This window comes from Pyxicephalus adspersus, chromosome 3 (assembly GCF_032062135.1).
Source record: "Pyxicephalus adspersus chromosome 3, UCB_Pads_2.0, whole genome shotgun sequence".
NCBI classification, from domain to species: Eukaryota; Metazoa; Chordata; class Amphibia; order Anura; family Pyxicephalidae; genus Pyxicephalus; species Pyxicephalus adspersus.
The window spans coordinates 139,478,370-139,497,792 of NC_092860.1; the positions used below are offsets into that span (position 1 = coordinate 139,478,370).

The following is a 19,423-nucleotide window of genomic DNA, read 5'->3' on the forward strand; positions in this document are numbered from 1 at the left end:
CAGTCTATATCTAATCTATGAAGACTGTTATGTAGACATATAATCTATGTAGACTGTTATGTAGACATATAATCTATGTAGACTGTTATGTAGACATATAATCTATGTAGACTGTTATGTAGACATATTTCTGAGGAGAAAACTAATGTTTTCATAAATGCCCTCCACCCATTATACCATTATATTACATTTGTTCCTTATTATAATATATATATATTTATTAAATGGTCCTTTCCTTAGATACAGGTTTAGGTAAGTATGTTGCCAGAACAAAATTTTACACTGGTTAGATTATCACTGTTTCTGCATGGTACATTATTAGGACAACCTGTCATCCTCTTTTTTCATATTTGCAACTAAGAGAAGCTGATTAGTTGGCATGTTCACATCATACTTGCTTCTGCAGCCAACGCACCATTGCACCCTCTGAATGCAGTATATTGATTTGTAGATTCTCATACAGAGCAGTGCTGTCACTGCTGGACCTGTAGATGCACAGTTATTAAGCTGACTGTGCACCTTTTCAGTCTGATTTAGATTTATTAACTACCAGGCAGTAAGAGAACCTACCTGACTGGATACCAATGGAATACATTGTTTAAATAGATCTTCTATAGTTCTAGTAGTTCTAACAGAGATTGTACTATTAGATTGGGAGGAACCATGAAAGCAAAATGTAAGCAGAGTAAACTTGAGCTTTAATATAAATTAGAAAGTCACATTTTCATAATTTTGAAGCATTCTTCATAAATAGCCTACAACAGTGCTTTAAATATAGGCAGCACAGGGAAATCCGAGAACAGAAACCTAAATACTTGTATACCTCAGGATTTGCCTTTTACTCATTCAAGCTAAATAAAATAGGCTTTCCTAGAATGCAATGCAGAAAATGTCAGCTTCCACCAGATTTTCATTGAGAGGTTCTTCTTTAATCTGGTACAGAACATCTGGGATGAGTAGTGCACACAGGCCCATTCACGCGGCTGAAATAGCTTCTGTTCCTTTAGGCCATGTCAGGTACTTGCTGTTCTGCACCTCTTGAGCTTGACAAGTTTATAAATCATCTCGGACTTGAAATGAGAAAAAAAACAAAAAACTTATTTATAAGCGTGTTCATGGGCAAGCAGTGTGTCCATTTCTCAAAGCTAGCAGGTGGACGCTTCTCATTTTTATCTAACCTGTGTTAGACAAATGCCACCACAACCACCACACCTAGTTTAGGAGACTGTGGCTGTGTAAGCTTTGATTGCATATGGCTGTTCTGACATAAAAAAAGAAAACCTTATCCTGAGCGATGACAAAGAGCCAGGGCGCATGTAGTGTAAGTGGCTGCAGGATATCAGCATTATATTGTTATCAGCATTATATCTACTTTAAAACCTGTTGTTGCCATTTTTTAAACAACATAAAGACTGAATTGCATTAAGCGCCCCACCCTTTACTCCACCATTGTATGCCCCTTTTGTGCTCTTTTTCATACCCACTAGTAGTACAGAAAATATACAGGTAGTCCTTGGATTACATACAAGATAGGGCTGTAGGTTTGTTCTTAAGTTAAATGTGTATGTAAGTCGGAACAGGTACATTATTTTATTAAATGCAATTAGGACAGATGTTTGTCTCAACATTTTAGGCAGCGTGGTGTCAGTTACTGTATATATTCCTCACTACAAGCTAGTCACATACAGCAAAAAAAAAAAAAACTCATGGAGCCTAGACATTCATTAACTTCTGGAGCAAGCTGTGCTTTCATATGCAATAAGAAACAACTGCAGAGTTTGTCTTGGTTAATAAAGAGTTACAAGAGGTTGCAGAACAGCTCAGCCCTTAAGATCACCCACAACCTCAGCTATGTTTACTAAAAAACCTGCAAGTCATGCAAACCGCCCCCCTACTGCCCCATCAAGCCTACATTCTGCACACTAGCAGCAGGGAAGCCCCATTCGTATCTAGGAGGCGTCTGTATGTCGGATGTCCTTAACTCGGAGACTGCTTGTACTTTGTAGCACATTACAGTGTTTTCTCATGTATCATTGCCGCTTTTCCAGTATTACTTCATATAATAAAGTGTTGCACATGATGTTGGTGCTATATAAATACATAATAAAAATGTTGTTACCTTGACTATCTTGACTAATACCAAGTCTCTGCTCTTCTCCTTCCAGCAGTTTCCTGTAGACTGCAATCTCAGCATCCAGCTTAAGCTTGATGTTAAGCAGGTCTTGGTAATCCTGTAGATATCGAGTTAAATCAGCCTTGGTCTCAATGAGGCGATCTTCTAGCTGAGCAATGATTTCCTGTAGGGTAGCCACTTCTTCCAGGTGCTTGGCCTGCATATCATCCAGCATCTTCTCCAGGGCTTCATTTCGTGCCCTCAAAGTATCAATTTGACCCTGCAGGTCAGTTATTTGGGAAGAATACCTGCTAATATCTTCCCTAATATTTCTGATCCTCTCTTCATTCTTGTCTAGAAGCCCCTTAGCAGAACTGAGTTTAGTTTTGTACCATTTCTCTGCCTCTTGGATGTTTTTGGTGGTAGCTTGCTCAATCTCGGCACGCAAGGCTTTAAGGGCTGCCGCTAAGTCAGGTCGAGAGCTTTCTATCTCCAGGCTCACCTTGGATTCTTCAATTTGCCTCATTAAGTCAGCAACTTCTTCATCATGAAGCTTTTTCAGGAACTCAATCTCATCCACCAGTTGTTCAATTCTTTTCTCTAACTCCAGCTTCTGCACGGTGGCATCATCCACATCTTGACGAAACTCTTTCAAGGTCCTCTCAGCCTCCTCTGAAAAAATGATCCAAGATTGACATGATTTATTTTCAAAGCCTTTACAAACTTTATATTAAGCACTCTGTAAGGAATCTACATGGAAAACTTTGCTTTTTTTTAGTCATTTGCAGTACCAAATCTTACTCATACTCGTAACTTCTGACCAGTTCACCCTAACACTGCTTTTTTTATTTTTTATTTACCCAAGTTACACTCTGACTGTCAAATATGAATACGTGATCGAATGCCAGTATGTCCTGCTTTTAATTTTACTTTCATAAAACACATTTTTTTATTAACTTTATTTTTCATAGCAGAGAGATATTTTCAGAACTGTAAACAAACATTTTACAATCATATAGTGAAAAAAGAAATAAAACAACAATATAATGTTTTGCATAAACCAGTGTGTACATTCTTTAATATAGAAAGGAAAAATAAAAACATTATGTTAACTATATTTGTAGAAAACCTTTTTGCACTTTGCTTACATAAACAATGTTTTTATTTTTGTAACAATATGGAATCCGGGGATGAAAAAAGGGGGGTATACGGTGTTTCGATCCCGTAAGCGATTCTTATTCCTATTTTGGATCTAAGAAACTACTATACAAGAGGTAACCCAATTATTGTCATGATTCTTGAAGAGTCTTTCTCTAAGGGATTTGAGAGCCAGGTGGAGTGGCGATGGTGTTGCAATATTTGTTGTATTTTTGCACAATCGAGAGTATTCCATAAATTCATACCATTCATCAAAAAGTTTTGTTACAGTTTTATCATCGGCTTGCCTAGCCTGTAATAGATTTCTGTAAAGATGTACGATCAATGATGTCACCTTTCCCCCCAATCTGGGTGGTTGTGCACCTTTTGATGTCCTGCCCCTAGTTTACCCATCTTGCTGAAAAAAAATATTGTGTTAATGAATAGGGAGGAAACTTTTGGGGAAATCCTACATTAGTGATGTCATGTCTATATTCTGTTAAATTCCTAATTTTTCCATGGTAAAGTTGACCAAGCTAATAATACTTAATACTCCAAGCCGATGTACCAGCCTCTACATTTGCCATTGTTGGAGTTTCCAATGGCATGGAAGGTGGCCAATAGAGTCATCTGACAAGCATTGGACATCAGAGCAGAGCGTTAGATAACTCTAGGATTCCATCAATCCACAATATTAGGTGGGACTTAAGGAGTTGGAAAAAGCTTCTAACTCTTGTAATGCAGTATTTACAATGGTAAAGAAGATTGAACTAACACATTTTACAACAGGAGATGACTCTGTATGGATGGACTAAAAACTGGGTAAAGAGCTTTAAGGATAAGAACTTAAAAAAAAATACTCTAAATTGCTAAATTATAAGTACCATCTGTAAAACAAACAAAAGAGTGTTACACACAGTTAACACATTGCCTTCAAATATTTACAAGAAAACATGTTTAGAGTGCGGAAACAAAAGAGAGGCCCATGAGTTCATGAGATCTTCTATCTACATAATGCAGAGGTAATAGTCCAGCCACATATATGCAAACATTTTGCTGGACTATATTCTGCTTCACTCCCTGTATTATAATTTTCTGAGCTTATGAGTAAAACACAAAGCTAACAATCAGTAGATCCATGGATGTATGTTGCTGAAGTTCTATGCAACTGTCTGTAAAAGTCAACCTTGACTTCCTCTTTAAGGGTCCCTATTGGTCAGTAAACGGGCCATTACAACAATGGGCTCATAGGTATAGGAGGTAGAAAGGAGAATGTGGAGACAGTTACAGAAAATGTATTTAGCTATCTAGATCTCTAAACACTGAGTTATTACTGGTGTTATTTTTGATATAATAAGAAGAACTAAATGATCCTTTTTACTGTATGGCTCATCCAGAGATTTTATTTAAACAGAACCAGCTGTTTAATATTATTTATTTGATTTAATTTTAACAGAGACAGCTATAAGGCATGCTGCTACTGCTATGATGTATCTTAGGATGACCCGTAGTGCTCAGGGAATCCTTAGTCATGTAATAAAGGTTTTTTTGGTAACAACTTTCAAATCCCAAACTATTAAACTCCCCCCTAACAAAAAGCATTACCTTACAAAACATTGTGTGACACTAAATTATAAGAAGTACAATATTCTGCTGTTTCCTTGTATGGATTGCTTCTCATTGTGTTGTGACAGATATTTGCTTACCTTTCAGAAACAGCTCCTCATCAAACTTGGCATTCCAGATATCGATTTCTTCATCCAGGTTCCCTCTCTCAATGTCAGCTGCATTTTTTTCTTTGTTCAACTTTTCAATCAGTTCTTTGAGTTCTTTGAACTGTTTCTCATATTCATCTGATATTCCAGGTCCCCTTTGCTTAAGGCGCTTGGTCAGTTCTTCAATCTCATCACGCAGGGCCTTGTTCTTCTGCTCCAGGGATTGGACTTTGTTAATGTAACCAGCAAAGCGGTTGTTCAATTCCTGGAGCTCTTCTTTCTCGTTGGGGCGGTGGATGTAGACTTTGGTGGAGGCCTCTACCTCGGCTTCCAACCCATCCCTAACATCAGCGCCCGAGGTCACTGTGCAACCTCTGGCCCTGCTGGACTCATTCACAGTCTTCTGAGAAAAGGTCTTCTGAGAAAAGCTCCTCATGATGGATGTCGTCTCTGTATCTGGAGAAGGTGGACTGGAGATATCACCAGCCAAGCTTATATATGAGCTTCTGGAATGTGACATGCACCCTATAGCTGTACACATTTAATGTATAGCCTTAATTTAGCAGAAGCTTTGTGCACAAGTAAATTGTTTCTGCAGGGAAGATTAGTTCATTAATCACATTCTCAGGGTTTTACACCTCCGTGCGACATGTCGTGCATGCTGTAATATTCCAATGATATCATGTTTGCTGTATCTGCTGCATTTAGTCAGCAATAAACTGATGGTACCATCGTGCTTCCCAGCAACCCAAAAATAATACAAGACAGGTCAAAATGTCAGGAATTCCCTAACTAAAGAAAACCTGTTATAAGGAAGAAAAAAATATCATGTACTAACTTTTTTTCTAAGGTTTCACTGTGTTTCAAATATGTTCTGTATAAATTTGAACAAATCATGGAAGAAGTTAGAAAATATCTACCTACAGAGATGAACAATTCCATCATTACCATCATTACAATATATCATACATTACAACATTGCATTGAGTAGGAAAAATAGTTTTGAAAACATGTAAAGCATTGTTTCTAATCCAAGGTTCCTCCACAGGTTGCTGGGAGTTCCTTGAGCAATTTGTGTCTCTCAGGTCGATTTAACTGATACCAATGATCTTTTTCTTATCTGTATAGGTATTCACATCCATATTCCCTAATGGCCAGCAATGTAAGACACATCCTTTCCACTTGGAGGGCACTTGGAAACTATTGATCCAATACAAACTCCAATCAGCATGATAAAGCACTTTTTTTTTTCCTGGAACTACTCTACTCTTTTGTTCACTTCCCTTTTTCCTCTTAATGATATGTTTCATGTCCTTTCCTTTAGACTCCCAATACACCCTCGGAAGACTGATCTTCATATATGATCATGTAACCGCTATGGTAACCCAATATTAGCCACATCTATGTGATCAGCAAAATAATCATATTTTGATTCTTTTCCTAAAATGTAATATAAATTAATTTAAAAAAAAATAGTATATAAACCTCCCAACCCTTGGAGACAGACACATTTTAACTCAAAGTATCTAAGCAAATGGTACACACAGAAAAAATATTCTCATCTTAATAAAAAAATGATAGGTAAGAAATTATTAAACTGATGAGTGACAATGGTCAAGGTGGATGAATCTCAACAATAGGGGCAAGACAGCAATACAAACTTTAAGCCAATGTTCTGGGATCACATTATATCATAAGGTACAACTGAAGTTGCCTTTCTTTACATTCCTGGCAGTGAAAATCTCATCATTAAGCAAAATTGTTTGGGAAAAATCTAAAACTGTATTTGTCAACCAGACAAAGTTCAGAGTTCTTGCAGAGGTTGCTAGGGGTTCCTTGTGCAAGGAGCAATTTGCACCTCTCAGGTCAATTACCCCTGACCCCAATAATCTTTCTGGCTACCAGTGGGAGTGACATTTTTCCCACTGGTCAGCAATGTAAGAGACATTCTTCTCCCTGACCCCTATGCTAATGTACTGTAAACTGTGTATATAGAAATTATAGAAGGGGCTTTCTAAGACATGAAAGTTATTTTAAAAGTTTCCCCTATGTTAAAAAGGTTTTTCACAATCCAAAATGAAAACAAATTAAATTTTTTGCCTGGCCTTATTCGGATTGACCGTGAGGTTGCAGTGTGGTTACCACTTCTTCTTGCAAGGGAAGTACTGCCCCTGGAAAGATGCTGCATGTAGCTTTTCCTAGCAGTGGCTCCATATAGAATGAATGGGGGCAGCAGTGAGTGGCATCAGTACCACTTAATGCCACCAGCTTGTAAATATGAAGACATGAGTTATTTAGGAATTAGGACTGCGGTGCCAGTACCAAGGAGCTGGAAAAGTGCCCATCGCCAGGATCTGTGCATGGTGGCTTGATCCCAATGCAGGTTTGAACTTGCCCTAAGAAGCCTTGCTATGAAGAACTAAGGCTATGTACACACGTGCAATAATTGTTATTGTAAAGGATCATTCACAATCCTTTCCAAAGACTAATGACTGCACGATGCGTGAACAAGCTCTGTACATACAGCAGCGTTTTTTGGAGAGGGGAGGGGGAGAACGACAGAGCGGCACCCCGCTGTGCTCTCACCCCCTTCACTTCCATTACAATCATTCATCATCCATCGTCCGTGGATCCGCCAGGACAGTCGTTCAGATGATGTACACACACAAGGTTCTGGTCTGATATCAGCCCTGAGCCGATTATCGGATGATAACCATTGCACATGTGTACCTAGCCTAAGATATTACTATTAATAAACAGTATTAATATAGCACCAATATATTACATTAAATAAGATATAGGTGACCCCTGCAATTACTCCGGATCCACCAACAATCTACTTCTCCATCCAATCTCCTCCTGTGTCACTGTCTGTATCTGTCTGTCATTTGCAACCCCTATTTATTGTACAGCGCTGTGTAATATATTGTTTATTAACATTATTAATAATATTACTAATAATCATTACAAACATTGTTATGTATTTGTGATTGAGTAAACTTTCAAACAGCAAAAACAAACAAAAAACAATGTCTCCTAGACTGTAAGCTCTTCAGGGCAGGGTCCTCTCCTCCTCCCGTGTCACTGTCTGTATCTGTCTGTTATTTGCAACCCCTATTTAATGTACAGCGCTGCGTAATATGTTGGTGCTATATAAATCCTGATTATTATTCTTAATAACAATAATAATAATAATGTTGCCTCCTATTGACATACTGGGTGGACTTTTCCATCTCACATTTCCTTCTAGCTGTGCTGAGAAGTTTTGACATTAATAAGAGTATAAAAGTGCAGAACCCAGCAAACCAGAAATGTCTGTGATGTCTTTATAAGTCATTGGTTAGGATTAGCCATCTATAGGGCTGTGATGATTGCCAGGCAGAGGAGGAGCAGAGCTGTCAGTTAGAGAGGGGAGGATGGAGGATGGAGGAGGTTGGCTGGAGAGGAGGGGAAGGGCAGGAGGAGGGAAGGCTCAGCCCTCATACACAGACTGGGCAGGAAGAAGGGTGAGTGCTGGCTGTGATCGGTGTATTGTCGGGGATCTCCATCATAGTGCCCGGGTGTTGGGGTCACTATTAGGGGGTCACTGGGGGGGGGGGATTGGGGCTGCACCAGGTACTTCAGACAGGTGTGCAGGAGGTGAGTGCAGGACATCCTGGCATCTAACAGGTTAATAATTCCTAGGTAGCAGCACCTGGCTTGGTGTGAAGCTGAAATAAGTACAGCATGCTGGATACAATGTTACAGCACCTCCATCTATGAGATTCTGTGTATGTGGCAATGAGAGATATCCTAATTTCTGCCATCACTGACCTCCTATATAAGACTTGTCTGTCCATCAGTCACTGACCTGGAACAAGTCTCTGATCAGTAAAGTCAGCTCCCTCGCTCTGTATTCCTATTCCAGGTCATGAGTTTGTAAAACATTAAAGCTATAAGATAAGGATCAGAATTTTCTCATATTTGACTTCGCTGGCAGGACCAACATGTATTTGTGGGCAAGAGAAAGTAAGTGTGGCTGAATATCAATAAAGCGTACCTAAACTCAGACATTTCTCTTTACATAAAAAGGTAGACAACCCTTTTATGTAAAGAAAAAATTCTGTTTGTATGTTTTTATTAAAAAAGAATGCAACACTCTTTTTTAATAAAAAAAAAAAAAAAAAAAAAAGGTGCAGCACCGCCCCCTAATTCTCAATCGCCTAGGCGATGGAAAATGAATGGGAGCGCAAAGTCTCCTGGGATACCTACGTCATACATCCCGAGCCTCTCAGGTGCTCCTTCTGCGCATGCTCCAACATCCCAGGCATGAGCAGAAGGAGCCTTTTCGTGAAAAGGGGAAAAAATTGCTGATTCCAGGCATGCGCAGTGAGATCGGCAAGTTTTTCTTCCAACCTACCGTTAGGTGACTTAGGAAGAAGAACCAGGAAGAAGATGACGGCGCACAGTGTGCCGACTCGGAAACGGATACCGAGATGACACGGGACCTGATGGAAGACACCTCTGGACAGATCGACTATGCTGTGGGTAAGTGGATTTTTTTTTCCGGCATTTTTTAGTTTACTTCCTCTTTAAGTAGAGCAACATATATTTATTATTGGGAAGCCATAACTCTACTACAACTGCTGGAGATTCTGCTTCCAGAAATGGTCAGTGTGACGAGGATTTGATCATATATGAAGAGGTGACAACAAGCACTTCCAAATTCCTTTGGAGTTTATTATCTTTAATTGATTTTCCAGCTTGTGATGTGTCAATTATTTACTACTTGTGATATGATATGAAGCAATTTGCAGCTACTGAAGGTTTCATGTCAATCCAAGGAGCTGAAAGGACCAGAAGGACATGGACCAATAATAATAATAATAATAATAATAATAATGGGCAGTGGGTTCCCCATTGTTCATGGGCCGCTCTTAAAGTGTCCCTGTTGTTAGGGTTCAAAATTAAATTTAAGGCAAATTGTAAAAGCAGATGATTGATACTTTTCTGATGAGCAGTGATTTATGGGTACGATGGTACCCAACATTCCCCAACGGATCGGTCTATAGGCCCTCCTATTAACCCATCCCAAGTGCAGGTGACCTGAGGATTATACTGATGTTCAGCTCCGATCTAGCAATCTTCTTGCAGACATGGACTCCTCTCTGAGAATATATTACGGCCATACCACCTACCAGTGACCATGGAAGGCTACCATGAGTAAGGCATACATGGAACAAACTGAAGTTGTAGAGCACATGTACAGAATGAAGAGGAGTTGGCCGGGTCTGTACCTGCATTAGATAGCAATCAGGGCTGAAGGTAAATAAAAGCCCAGGCTGTCTGTTATCAGTGGGGTGGGGTCAAATATTATTATGAATATAATTATTATTACAGAATTTATATAGCGCCATCATATTACGCAGCGCAGTACAAAGTCCATAGTCATGTCACTAGCTGTCCCTCAAAGGGGCTCACAATCTAATGTTCCTACCATAGTTATATGTGTTTAATACAGTCTAAGGTCAATTTTGGGGGGTAGTTAATTAAACTGCATGTTTTTTTGAAATGTGGGAGGAAACCCACACAAACATGCAACACAATGCAGATAGTGTCCTGGCCAAGATTCGAACCTGGGACCTAGTGCTGCAACAGTACTAACCACTGAGCCACCATGCTACCCTTTTAATTAATTTAATTAATTGCCACCTTCTACAAAGGTAAGGTTGTCTTTTAGGGATTCTTCTATCTATGGCAGCCCATTGTTCTGAATGGGTTACCCAATTCACCCCATCACCTACAAATATAATTGGTTTCTGCGCCCAGTTGTGTTCATTGCCAAGGTGCCATTAAACAGAACTAAACCCTAATGACTCACTTATCCATTGTAGGGTGCCGCCATCTTCCTTCTCTTCTTTCACCTGCAGATAAACTTTGACCTGGTTGATGTAACTCCTAACACATTGTTTTGAGATAGTGTGACAACACTGCTCTTCTGCTCCTGAATTCAGAGCAGTGTTGTCACTTTAATTTAGCCAGTGCCTGCTTTTACTACAGTAGGATAAATAGACGGTGCAGGAGGACGGAGCACTGCTTTCTGAATTACCAACGTTGCCTGTTTCCAAACCTTTAAATAAGTTAAACATCATAACCCCATGGATACTATAGATACTGGTTTATTATTGGTGGGTTGTGCTATGGCACAGGCATAGCTGGTGAGCCAGACCCAAAAAGTGGAGCTTGGTTCTGGTGGATCCCCATGCAGTAGGATTGGTTCTTATGTTCAAGCACTGTCTCTGCTGCAAACACCCATTGTGAGCTGCAGTGTCTGGGAGGGGGAATGTGGGAGACACAAACTGAGATGGATTTGGAGCAATCAGGAAAGCTTTTAGTTTTCTGGATGAGGCTTGTTTATCACATTGTACATGAAATTAGTCCTTGTTTAGACTGTCGTACGGAGCCTTTAGTTTTGTATATTCTACAGACCACATACAAAAAGGATGCAGCCTTATTTTCTTCTGAAGCAAACAAAAACATTAAATGCCTGGAGACAGTTACTGAATTACATGTTATTAATATTATCAGCAGCTTTGCAAATACCTAGGTACAAATTTATAGACCTGCACTACACACCTTTTTTCCAGCATTATGTGTTAAAGCTTTAACGTTGGAATCTATTATTAATAGGCCAGCCGTGAGATTTTACGGAGCATTAGCTTTAATAGTAGCTGTAAAAACTTTAAAAGCAGGGTGAGGCATATCTCTGAGTTTCCTAGTTCTGTGTCACACTGCAGGGTGTTGATGTTGGGAGTATGCGATGGCTTTTGGGAATCACAAAATAATTATTTCCCTGTTAGTGTCTCTCCATAATGAAGACGTGTTAACACATGCTGATGGATGCAGGGTAATAAATCCTATGCCTTTAATGTATGCTTAGAGAAAATTGAATTACTTATTAGAAAGCTGAATCAATTAAAGTTCTGAGGATGCAAAGCGTTCTTTATTTTTATCTTTTGGCAAAACTAAAAGCAGAAGTATATTTACCTAACTAGATCAGCCTTTTATTGCACAGGTGACGTCCCTTCTGCAATAATTTACCTGCCTGATCCCAATCTTTTCTTCCTTTTAAACTGAGTTATGCATGCACAGCCCAGTGTACTGTGCCGGGTATCCTGGCTTTCCTTTGGCAGCAAGGAATAAACTCCTGCATGCATGCTGAAGATCAGCAACCCAGAAGACCAGGAGAACATGGTGGCACCTGCAGTGGAGCAAGGATGGTTTATCTGATTGCAGAAGAAACATGACCTGTCCCTTCTGTAATAAAGGACCTGCCTGCTTGCATTATTCCCAAATTTACATTTAGTTCTGCTTTTTTGGATGCTTTTTTCAACTTGACTTTCTACTGGCATCAGGCATCTATCATTGTAAATAAAGATTGTCCAGCTAGAGTAATGATAAGATCCGATATCACAGATGGAACCTATTAGAAGTAATTGAAGCCATGGAGCACATGTACAGAATGAAGAGAAGTCAGTTGGGTCCAGGTCTGCACAAGATGGCCGGATCAGGTCTGCACAAGATCACTGGATCAGGGCCGAAGTCAGATGGGTCTAGGACTGCACAAGATCACTGGATCTTGGGCTGAAGTCAGATGGCTCCAGGTCTGCACAAGATCACTGGATCAGGGCTAGAGTCAAATGGGTCCAGGTCTGCACAAGATCACTGGATCAGGGCTGAAGTCAGATGGGTCCGGGTCTGCACAAGATCACTGGATCAGGTCTGCACAAGATCACTGGATCAGGGCTGAAGTCAGATGGGTCTAGGACTGCACAAGATCACTGGATCAGGGCTAGAGTCAAATGGGTCCAGGTCTGCACAAGATCACTGGATCAGGTCTGCACAAGATCACTGGATCAGGTCTGCACAAGATCACTGGATCAGGGCTGAAGTCAGATGGGTCCAGATCTGCACAAGATCACTGGATCATTTTGCTAAAGAGATCAGCCAGTCTCCACTCTGACTTTCCTCATGAATTCATGCTCTTAGGAGCCTGGCCAATGGTCAATGGTGACCAGTACTAAAGGGAGCCAGGGAAGCTACTCTAGCTGTTGTATTATTCTCAATTTATCCACCTCAACAAGCTTTGTATTAAAATTTGAGAATAGGGTGATTATTCAAACGGGGTTATATATATAAAAAGAGAAGAAATCACTTTAAGTGTGATATTTATAAATAAAACTCACTATATTTAATATAGCATGGTAACAAGCAGCAATGGTCTGCAAAGTGGTTTTTAGTTGGTGATAGAATAGTATTTCTGGTTTCTGAAGATGATTGCACATTGCATACAATTGTTGCTTCTTGCAGTGCTTTTCGCAATTATCCTTGCTGGTTTTTATTGATGAGGATGGCATCATATTCTATAGTCAGGATGTTACCATAATTGACTTTTTACAGTTTGAATAACTGCGTTTATGTAACTCTTATCTTCCTTCCATGTTTAGAACTTCCTTAAAAGATAAGATTTTATTTCAGCCATTGCATCCTGCCTGCGATACTCTAGCAACTTCTGGGTATTGCAAAACAACCCATAAAGCCGGTTCTTTCATTCTAAAGACCAGAATGTTTCTTAAGATGAATGTTACCTGTGAAGTTTCTGCAATGAGTCAGCTCTATTGTGTCCCCAGGGTGGGGGGTGAACACTTTGAGGAAGCTGAGAACTCAGGAGTGTTGTCTGGTTATTGTTACAGGACTCAGCTGGAGGAGCTCACATAAGCCGAAAAATGAGCGACCAAGGAGCGAAGCCCCCAAAAGGTGAAGATGAGGGGTCTTCCAAAGTCATCACAGTCATCTTCTTGGCTTTGCTTATCGACCTTCTGGGATTTACCCTTATTTTACCCTTAATGCCCTCCATATTGGATCACTTTGGCAAGTCTAATGTAAGTAGTCACATTGTGTACATAGATGATCTGCAATTCAGGCGTGGTCTCAAATATAATAGTAGAATTGTGATTGGAATTTCACAGGTATAAAACAGGGTGTTAATTGGTATTTTTATGGATGGAACCTCCTAATCAATCAGGTACCAGCTTTGGATTTTATTTATAGCCATCAATGAGAATGCAGGTGCAGCATTCCTTTGCAAGGCTTTTGTCCTGTGTTTGAGGTGCACCTAGCATAGTTACATAGTCACATAGTTAGACATAGTCAGATCGAAAAAAAGACATAAGTCCATCAAGTTCAACCAATAAACATATCCCAGATAAAAACCCTATAGACATAGTTGTTTCAGAGGAAAGCAAAAAAACCCTGGTACAATTTGCTCAAAAAGGGGAAACAAAACGTATAACTACAATCAAACACATTTTACATTTCATAGCATGAACACATCATACTCATATGTGTCACAGGTAAATCATAATTGTATGGCGTGCACTTACAAATGCATTGTACATTAGATCTAATTTATGCAGAGCACACCAACTGCTATATATTGCTTATTTCTGACTTTCTGTACACAAGTCATGAAGCTGACCAGTTATTTTAGAATCTGACTGTGCAATTTCTTTAAGATTTACCAAAAATGTGTAGCCTTAGGGCCTGCTTTAACAATACATTGAAGGTGTATACAGTCAGTTCTTTCCCTGCACCGCAGTTGTTTGTATGTATATAAATTTATATATATATATTTATATATACTGTATATGTGCTGTAGTGCCAGTAATTGGTGCTCTAGTCTTTTATTTTTCATGCATATCTTGGAATCTTTGCTAATACAATGCTAAATAAAAGCCTAATAAACATACAGTGGTTTCTAAGATTAAACATAATGTTTTAAGTTATTTTTTAACTTTTTATTATGTTCCTATGTTTTTGTATAAAGTTCTTTTACAAAATCCATGAGAAATGCTGTGTAACACTGGATGGTTAAAATAAAAATGTGTTTGTTTCCTTTTTCTGTCATTCCAGGATAGTCTGTACCAGACATTGCAGGGCACCGTGGGCTGGTTTGCAGAAGCTGTAGGAGTTCCCCAGGAAAGGAAGTATAACAGTGTTCTCTTTGGTGGTAAGTTATGAAATACATCATGATTTAACTATAGATCAATGAAGTTGCACCCAGATTACAGCTTGTAGGATAGAGGAACGAAAGGATAGAAATAAATGATCTCTGGAACTACCATTCACATCTACCCACTATATTTTGGTGACATGTATCAATCAGAAGATCCAGCAAAGGATTTACTCAGTCTCAGCCCCATATGTGGTCCTTTACATCAGTGGTCGCCAACCTTTTCGGACCCATGGACCACTAAATTTACCGGCTCCAGACCGTGCATGCATGGGGAGCCGGGGGTCACTCGGAGGGGAAGAAACTTCCCCCAGAGTGAGGTCATGATGCCCGAAACCACCCACTCTCGGCTCAGACCTGTGATCCGGCTGAGCGGATCCATATGGGAGACACGGTCCACGGCTCTGATCGGTGCGCCCCCCCAGCAGGGTCCTTTTCCTGACCCCATTGGGGGGTGAACTGGCCAGTGCCGCGGACCACCGGTTGGCGACCGCTGCTTTATATCTCTCAGCAGACCTTGGCATCTCTGGGAGCAGAGCTATAACTATGTCTGGCCGAAATATGGCTCAGTAAGTTTTTATTTTTTATTGTATTGCACATGCTCAAAACTGTGCAAGCACAAAGCTCTGTGGTCATGGGTTTGGGAAAGTAAAAGTCGTTTGAGACCATGATGTGGTTTTTATCTGGTCACTGGGCCCAGGAGAACTAATGTTTGTCCTAGTATAAAAAAAGGCGAATTCACCATATAAAGTATATCTCTTTTACTGCAAACAGCAATCACCAATGCACATTACAAGGGCATACAGGTCTTCTTTATCAAGACATTAGCACTGAGATTAGAAATTTCAGTTAAAAAGCTATATCTAACATGGCGTGCTGGTCTTCCTTCATAATGAGTGTTTAGTGGCACCACTGCTGGAAATTTGGAGATGGGAGGTTGTGTGTGCTAGATAGACATGTTATGGTTTAATGCTTTCAGTTGAGGCCTAATGATAAAAATACATTAAATCCCACCGTTGCCTTTAAAGTGTGAAGATTTAACCTTCCTGGTATCTACACCATGGCATGCCACTCTATTCAGTGGAAATGGTTCCCTGAATCCTGCTAGAAAACTGTTATTTATGAAAGCAGAAATGTTTCTGACATCTCTTACTGGATCTTCCTGCTGATCTCCACTACAGTAATGATGTTTACAATTAATAGCAGTTTAACTTAATTTTTGCAACTGAGACACTTTATGTGGTCTCCGTAGTTCTTCTTTTTTCTCTTCATTTGATGAGACTTTCATAGATATAGGGTGAACCTGACTTTACCTACAAAATGCCTACTAGTACCAATGGATTATATGCACCTTGTGTTCCTTGCCAGCAGAGATGAACCCACTTATTACAATCCAATCTCTTTTACATGTACCAACAAATATGCAGCATGGGGGCCTATTAAGATATAAAATCAAGATGGCCTCATGTTACATAGTTTTCAGAATACTAAAGGGAGATTAGAAATTTTAGGCATCTTTATGCCAGGACAGGTTCGCTCTTACATTAGAACCAGAATATCATTACTGATCCCCCAACAGCCCTAGGAAATTCAGCGGCTTTAACATGCGAGGATGAATTGTTTCTGTGTTGTAATAATGAATGTTTTTCAGGTTTCATTGGCTCCCTCTTCTCCCTCCTGCAGTTTATCTGCTCACCGCTAACTGGAGCTGCTTCGGATTATCTAGGAAGACGACGTGTCATGTTGATAAATGCAGTATGTTATATTTTGACACCGTCTTATAATATTGTGCTGCTATAGTGGTTATATAGAGCAGTCATTTCTATGTTAATGATTTGCTGTAATAGGTATGTTGGTAGTTCTGGGCTCCTATGGGCCACCAGCACTTAGCACAACCATAGAACACAAGGTTGCTGGACATTGCATAGTTTATGATCAGGCAAAACCTCCAGGTTGGCTCCCTCTGATCATCATCTTTTTCTGCTTCTCTCTGTTGCAAGCAGCTGAACAGAACCAAAATTTGCCGTTTGATCACTAGAACCGACCAAAATTTCCCCATAAGGGAAGATATATATTTTTTTTTTAAGGTGATATTTTAATTCTTTTTTTTTTTTTTTATAAACTTATTATTTAACAACAGAGGATTTCATGCAGGGAACCTCCATGCTATTTTGCATGTTATCTGCAGACTGTGTGTCTGTTCCATTACCACAACAGCACAAAAATTAGTATTTGTGTTCTGTGCATTTTAAGACTCGATCTTGTTTTAGAATGTCTTATGACATAAAATCATATTTTCTGGGTATAATCAGCATTCTTGGTTATAGAACATAACATATATCATGTGACATGGTTTGAATATACTAAATACGGATGTTATTTTGGAGATGTGGATCAGAGCCAGAGCTGAAGAACAGAATTAAGGGATGCAATCAAAGCAGTAAACATTTTCTTTTTATCTGTATTTAGTATTTAAAGGTCACTGTAGGGACAATAGGGACAGACAACACACAGAGTCCAGGGCTAGTTCATGTAGTACAGTGTTTTAACTTTTTGAAAAAGCCTCAGAGTAAGACATTAATCAATGAGAGCGTAGGTTGTTATTTCCCTTTCTTATGTACCAACAAAATAACTACATTTTACCCCTCTGTGTATGCTGATAAACTTATATAATCACCTACATTGCTCAGCCTGTAATAGACTGGCAGCAATCCTTTACTTGTTGCTCTGTTGCTCCCAGGCTACTTTAAACATGAACCTTCAGACATCCTTTGTTTTTATGGTTATTATCATAGCTATCATAACCTGTAACTATCCAATAGGACTGCTAAAATAAGTTATATAATGCTTGCATATCTGACAGTCATCTGAGGTCTGCAACTAGCTTAAGGTTGTTCTGCACTCTTGTCTTTTATTCGTGGGTTAATCCATAGGAAAGGCTGAACGTACAACATTCTGCATCCTCCCGTAACATTCTTTCAGCCTTCTTATCATTCCTTGACGATGGTTCTGGCCATCAGTATTGCAAACTGTTGGTTTTGTACCTTTATACTCCTATAAAGACAAATACAGGTTAGGCAAGGTTTTATGGATTTTTGGATACTGTATCGATTGCGTAAGAACAAATAAGGGAGGTTGCTCCAAAGAAAAAGTAAATGTACAAAGAACCAAGTGTCAGGTGCATTTTTTTTGCAGTGAATTTGATTCACAATGTAGTAATGTGCATCTCCTTCACAAAACAACTTTTGCTTTTTACATTGCTTGGATTTTTAGATTTTCACATCAGTTGCATAAGCACAGATAGGATAGAGTGCTTAAATAAAGGGAAATGTACAAAGAACCAAGTGTAAGTTGTGTATTGCACAACAGTGTTCATTTCTTTCATAAAACACCTATGGCTATTTACAATGCTTGGTTTATGGCTTTTGGACACTGTATTACTTGCATAAGCACAAAGGTGCCCAAAGAAAAAGAAAAGCTACGTACAAAGAACCAAGTATAAGATATGCATTGTTCAATGAAGGTTTGCCAGATGCGTACAATGAAGTAACTGTGCTTTAAGCAAGGTTGATCATAGATGGGTGGAAGTCTGCTTAAAAGTGAGTTATTCCTAGGTCTGCCTTTTGGATTTATATAATATTATGGAGAATGTAACAGGAAGAGTTGTCATACAAAAAGGTTATTGGGAACATTCAAAAGTCCCCTGTGGAAGAACAGTCATAAATTGTTGTAAGGAGATTTTACTTTAACTTAGAACTTTAAGGCCCAGGGACCTGACCCAGCCCACTAAGCCCAACTTATAATTAAAATATCATTTTGAAGTGGAAGACCCATTAATGAATTCCTCCTGGACGCCTTCTATTTGTCTTTTCGACTTTTTTGGGTTAAAGTACCTTCAAACTTCTCCCTTTGTGTTCTGTTAATGTTTTGGGGTGAGCCCCCTTCTATAGCCCCATTACTTGTAGTTAGAGAGGTCTAATGAGTGAAACTATTTGCCATGTAAAAGAATGAAGAACCTTTAACAGCAAGGGATGGAAACTGTGGCCAACCTACATGAGACATGAGCAATAAAAACATAGTGGGTATTCATGTTTACCTGGTTGAATAACACACCTTGTGATTAGGTCATTTACCAGAATATTAAAGTATGCCATGTTCTTTTAATAGGAATGATTTATTAAAGCTTTCCATGTCTGGAGAAGTTAGATTATTATCAGAGAACCGGGGTAATCCAGCCAATCTAGAACTGATTTCTTAAAAATCATTTTCTATTAGTTGCCAATTGTTTTCAACCCTAGACCAGTTCCAGGTTTGCTGGATCACAATTACCATGATAGTCTATCTTCTCCAGTTTTGGAAACTGTTAATAACTCAGGCCTAATTTGTAATACGTAAACCCTAAGGTCA

At 39.3% G+C, this 19,423-nt stretch overlaps 2 protein-coding genes across 3 annotated transcripts in view; one reads left to right on the forward strand and one right to left on the reverse strand.

Annotated features, from left to right (window-relative positions):
* Window positions 1-443: 443 nt before the first annotated feature.
* On the reverse strand, window positions 444-5,401 carry LOC140327829 (vimentin-like). 2 transcript variants are annotated; one of them, XM_072407147.1, is made up of 3 exons: window positions 4,957-5,401; window positions 2,120-2,785; window positions 444-1,070 (listed from the first exon to the last, which is right to left on the reverse strand). In XM_072407147.1, the coding sequence occupies exons 1-3, from the start codon at window positions 5,399-5,401 to the stop codon at window positions 1,054-1,056; spliced, it is 1,128 nt and encodes a 375-aa protein (XP_072263248.1). In that variant the 3' UTR covers window positions 444-1,053. The 2 variants fall into 2 exon arrangements, with proteins under 2 accessions (XP_072263248.1, XP_072263247.1); XM_072407146.1 differs by lacking the exon at window positions 444-1,070 and having other exon boundaries at window positions 1,866-2,785.
* Window positions 5,402-13,412: 8,011 nt separating this feature from the next.
* Window positions 13,413-19,423, forward strand: part of MFSD10 (major facilitator superfamily domain containing 10) — a 29,851-nt gene continuing 23,840 nt past the window's right edge. Inside the window, exons 1-3 of the mRNA XM_072406517.1 lie at window positions 13,413-13,886; window positions 14,917-15,013; window positions 16,668-16,771. Coding sequence (XP_072262618.1) covers window positions 13,731-13,886; window positions 14,917-15,013; window positions 16,668-16,771 — 357 coding nt within the window. The 5' untranslated portion in view covers window positions 13,413-13,730. The remainder of the gene's footprint in view (window positions 13,887-14,916; window positions 15,014-16,667; window positions 16,772-19,423) is intronic.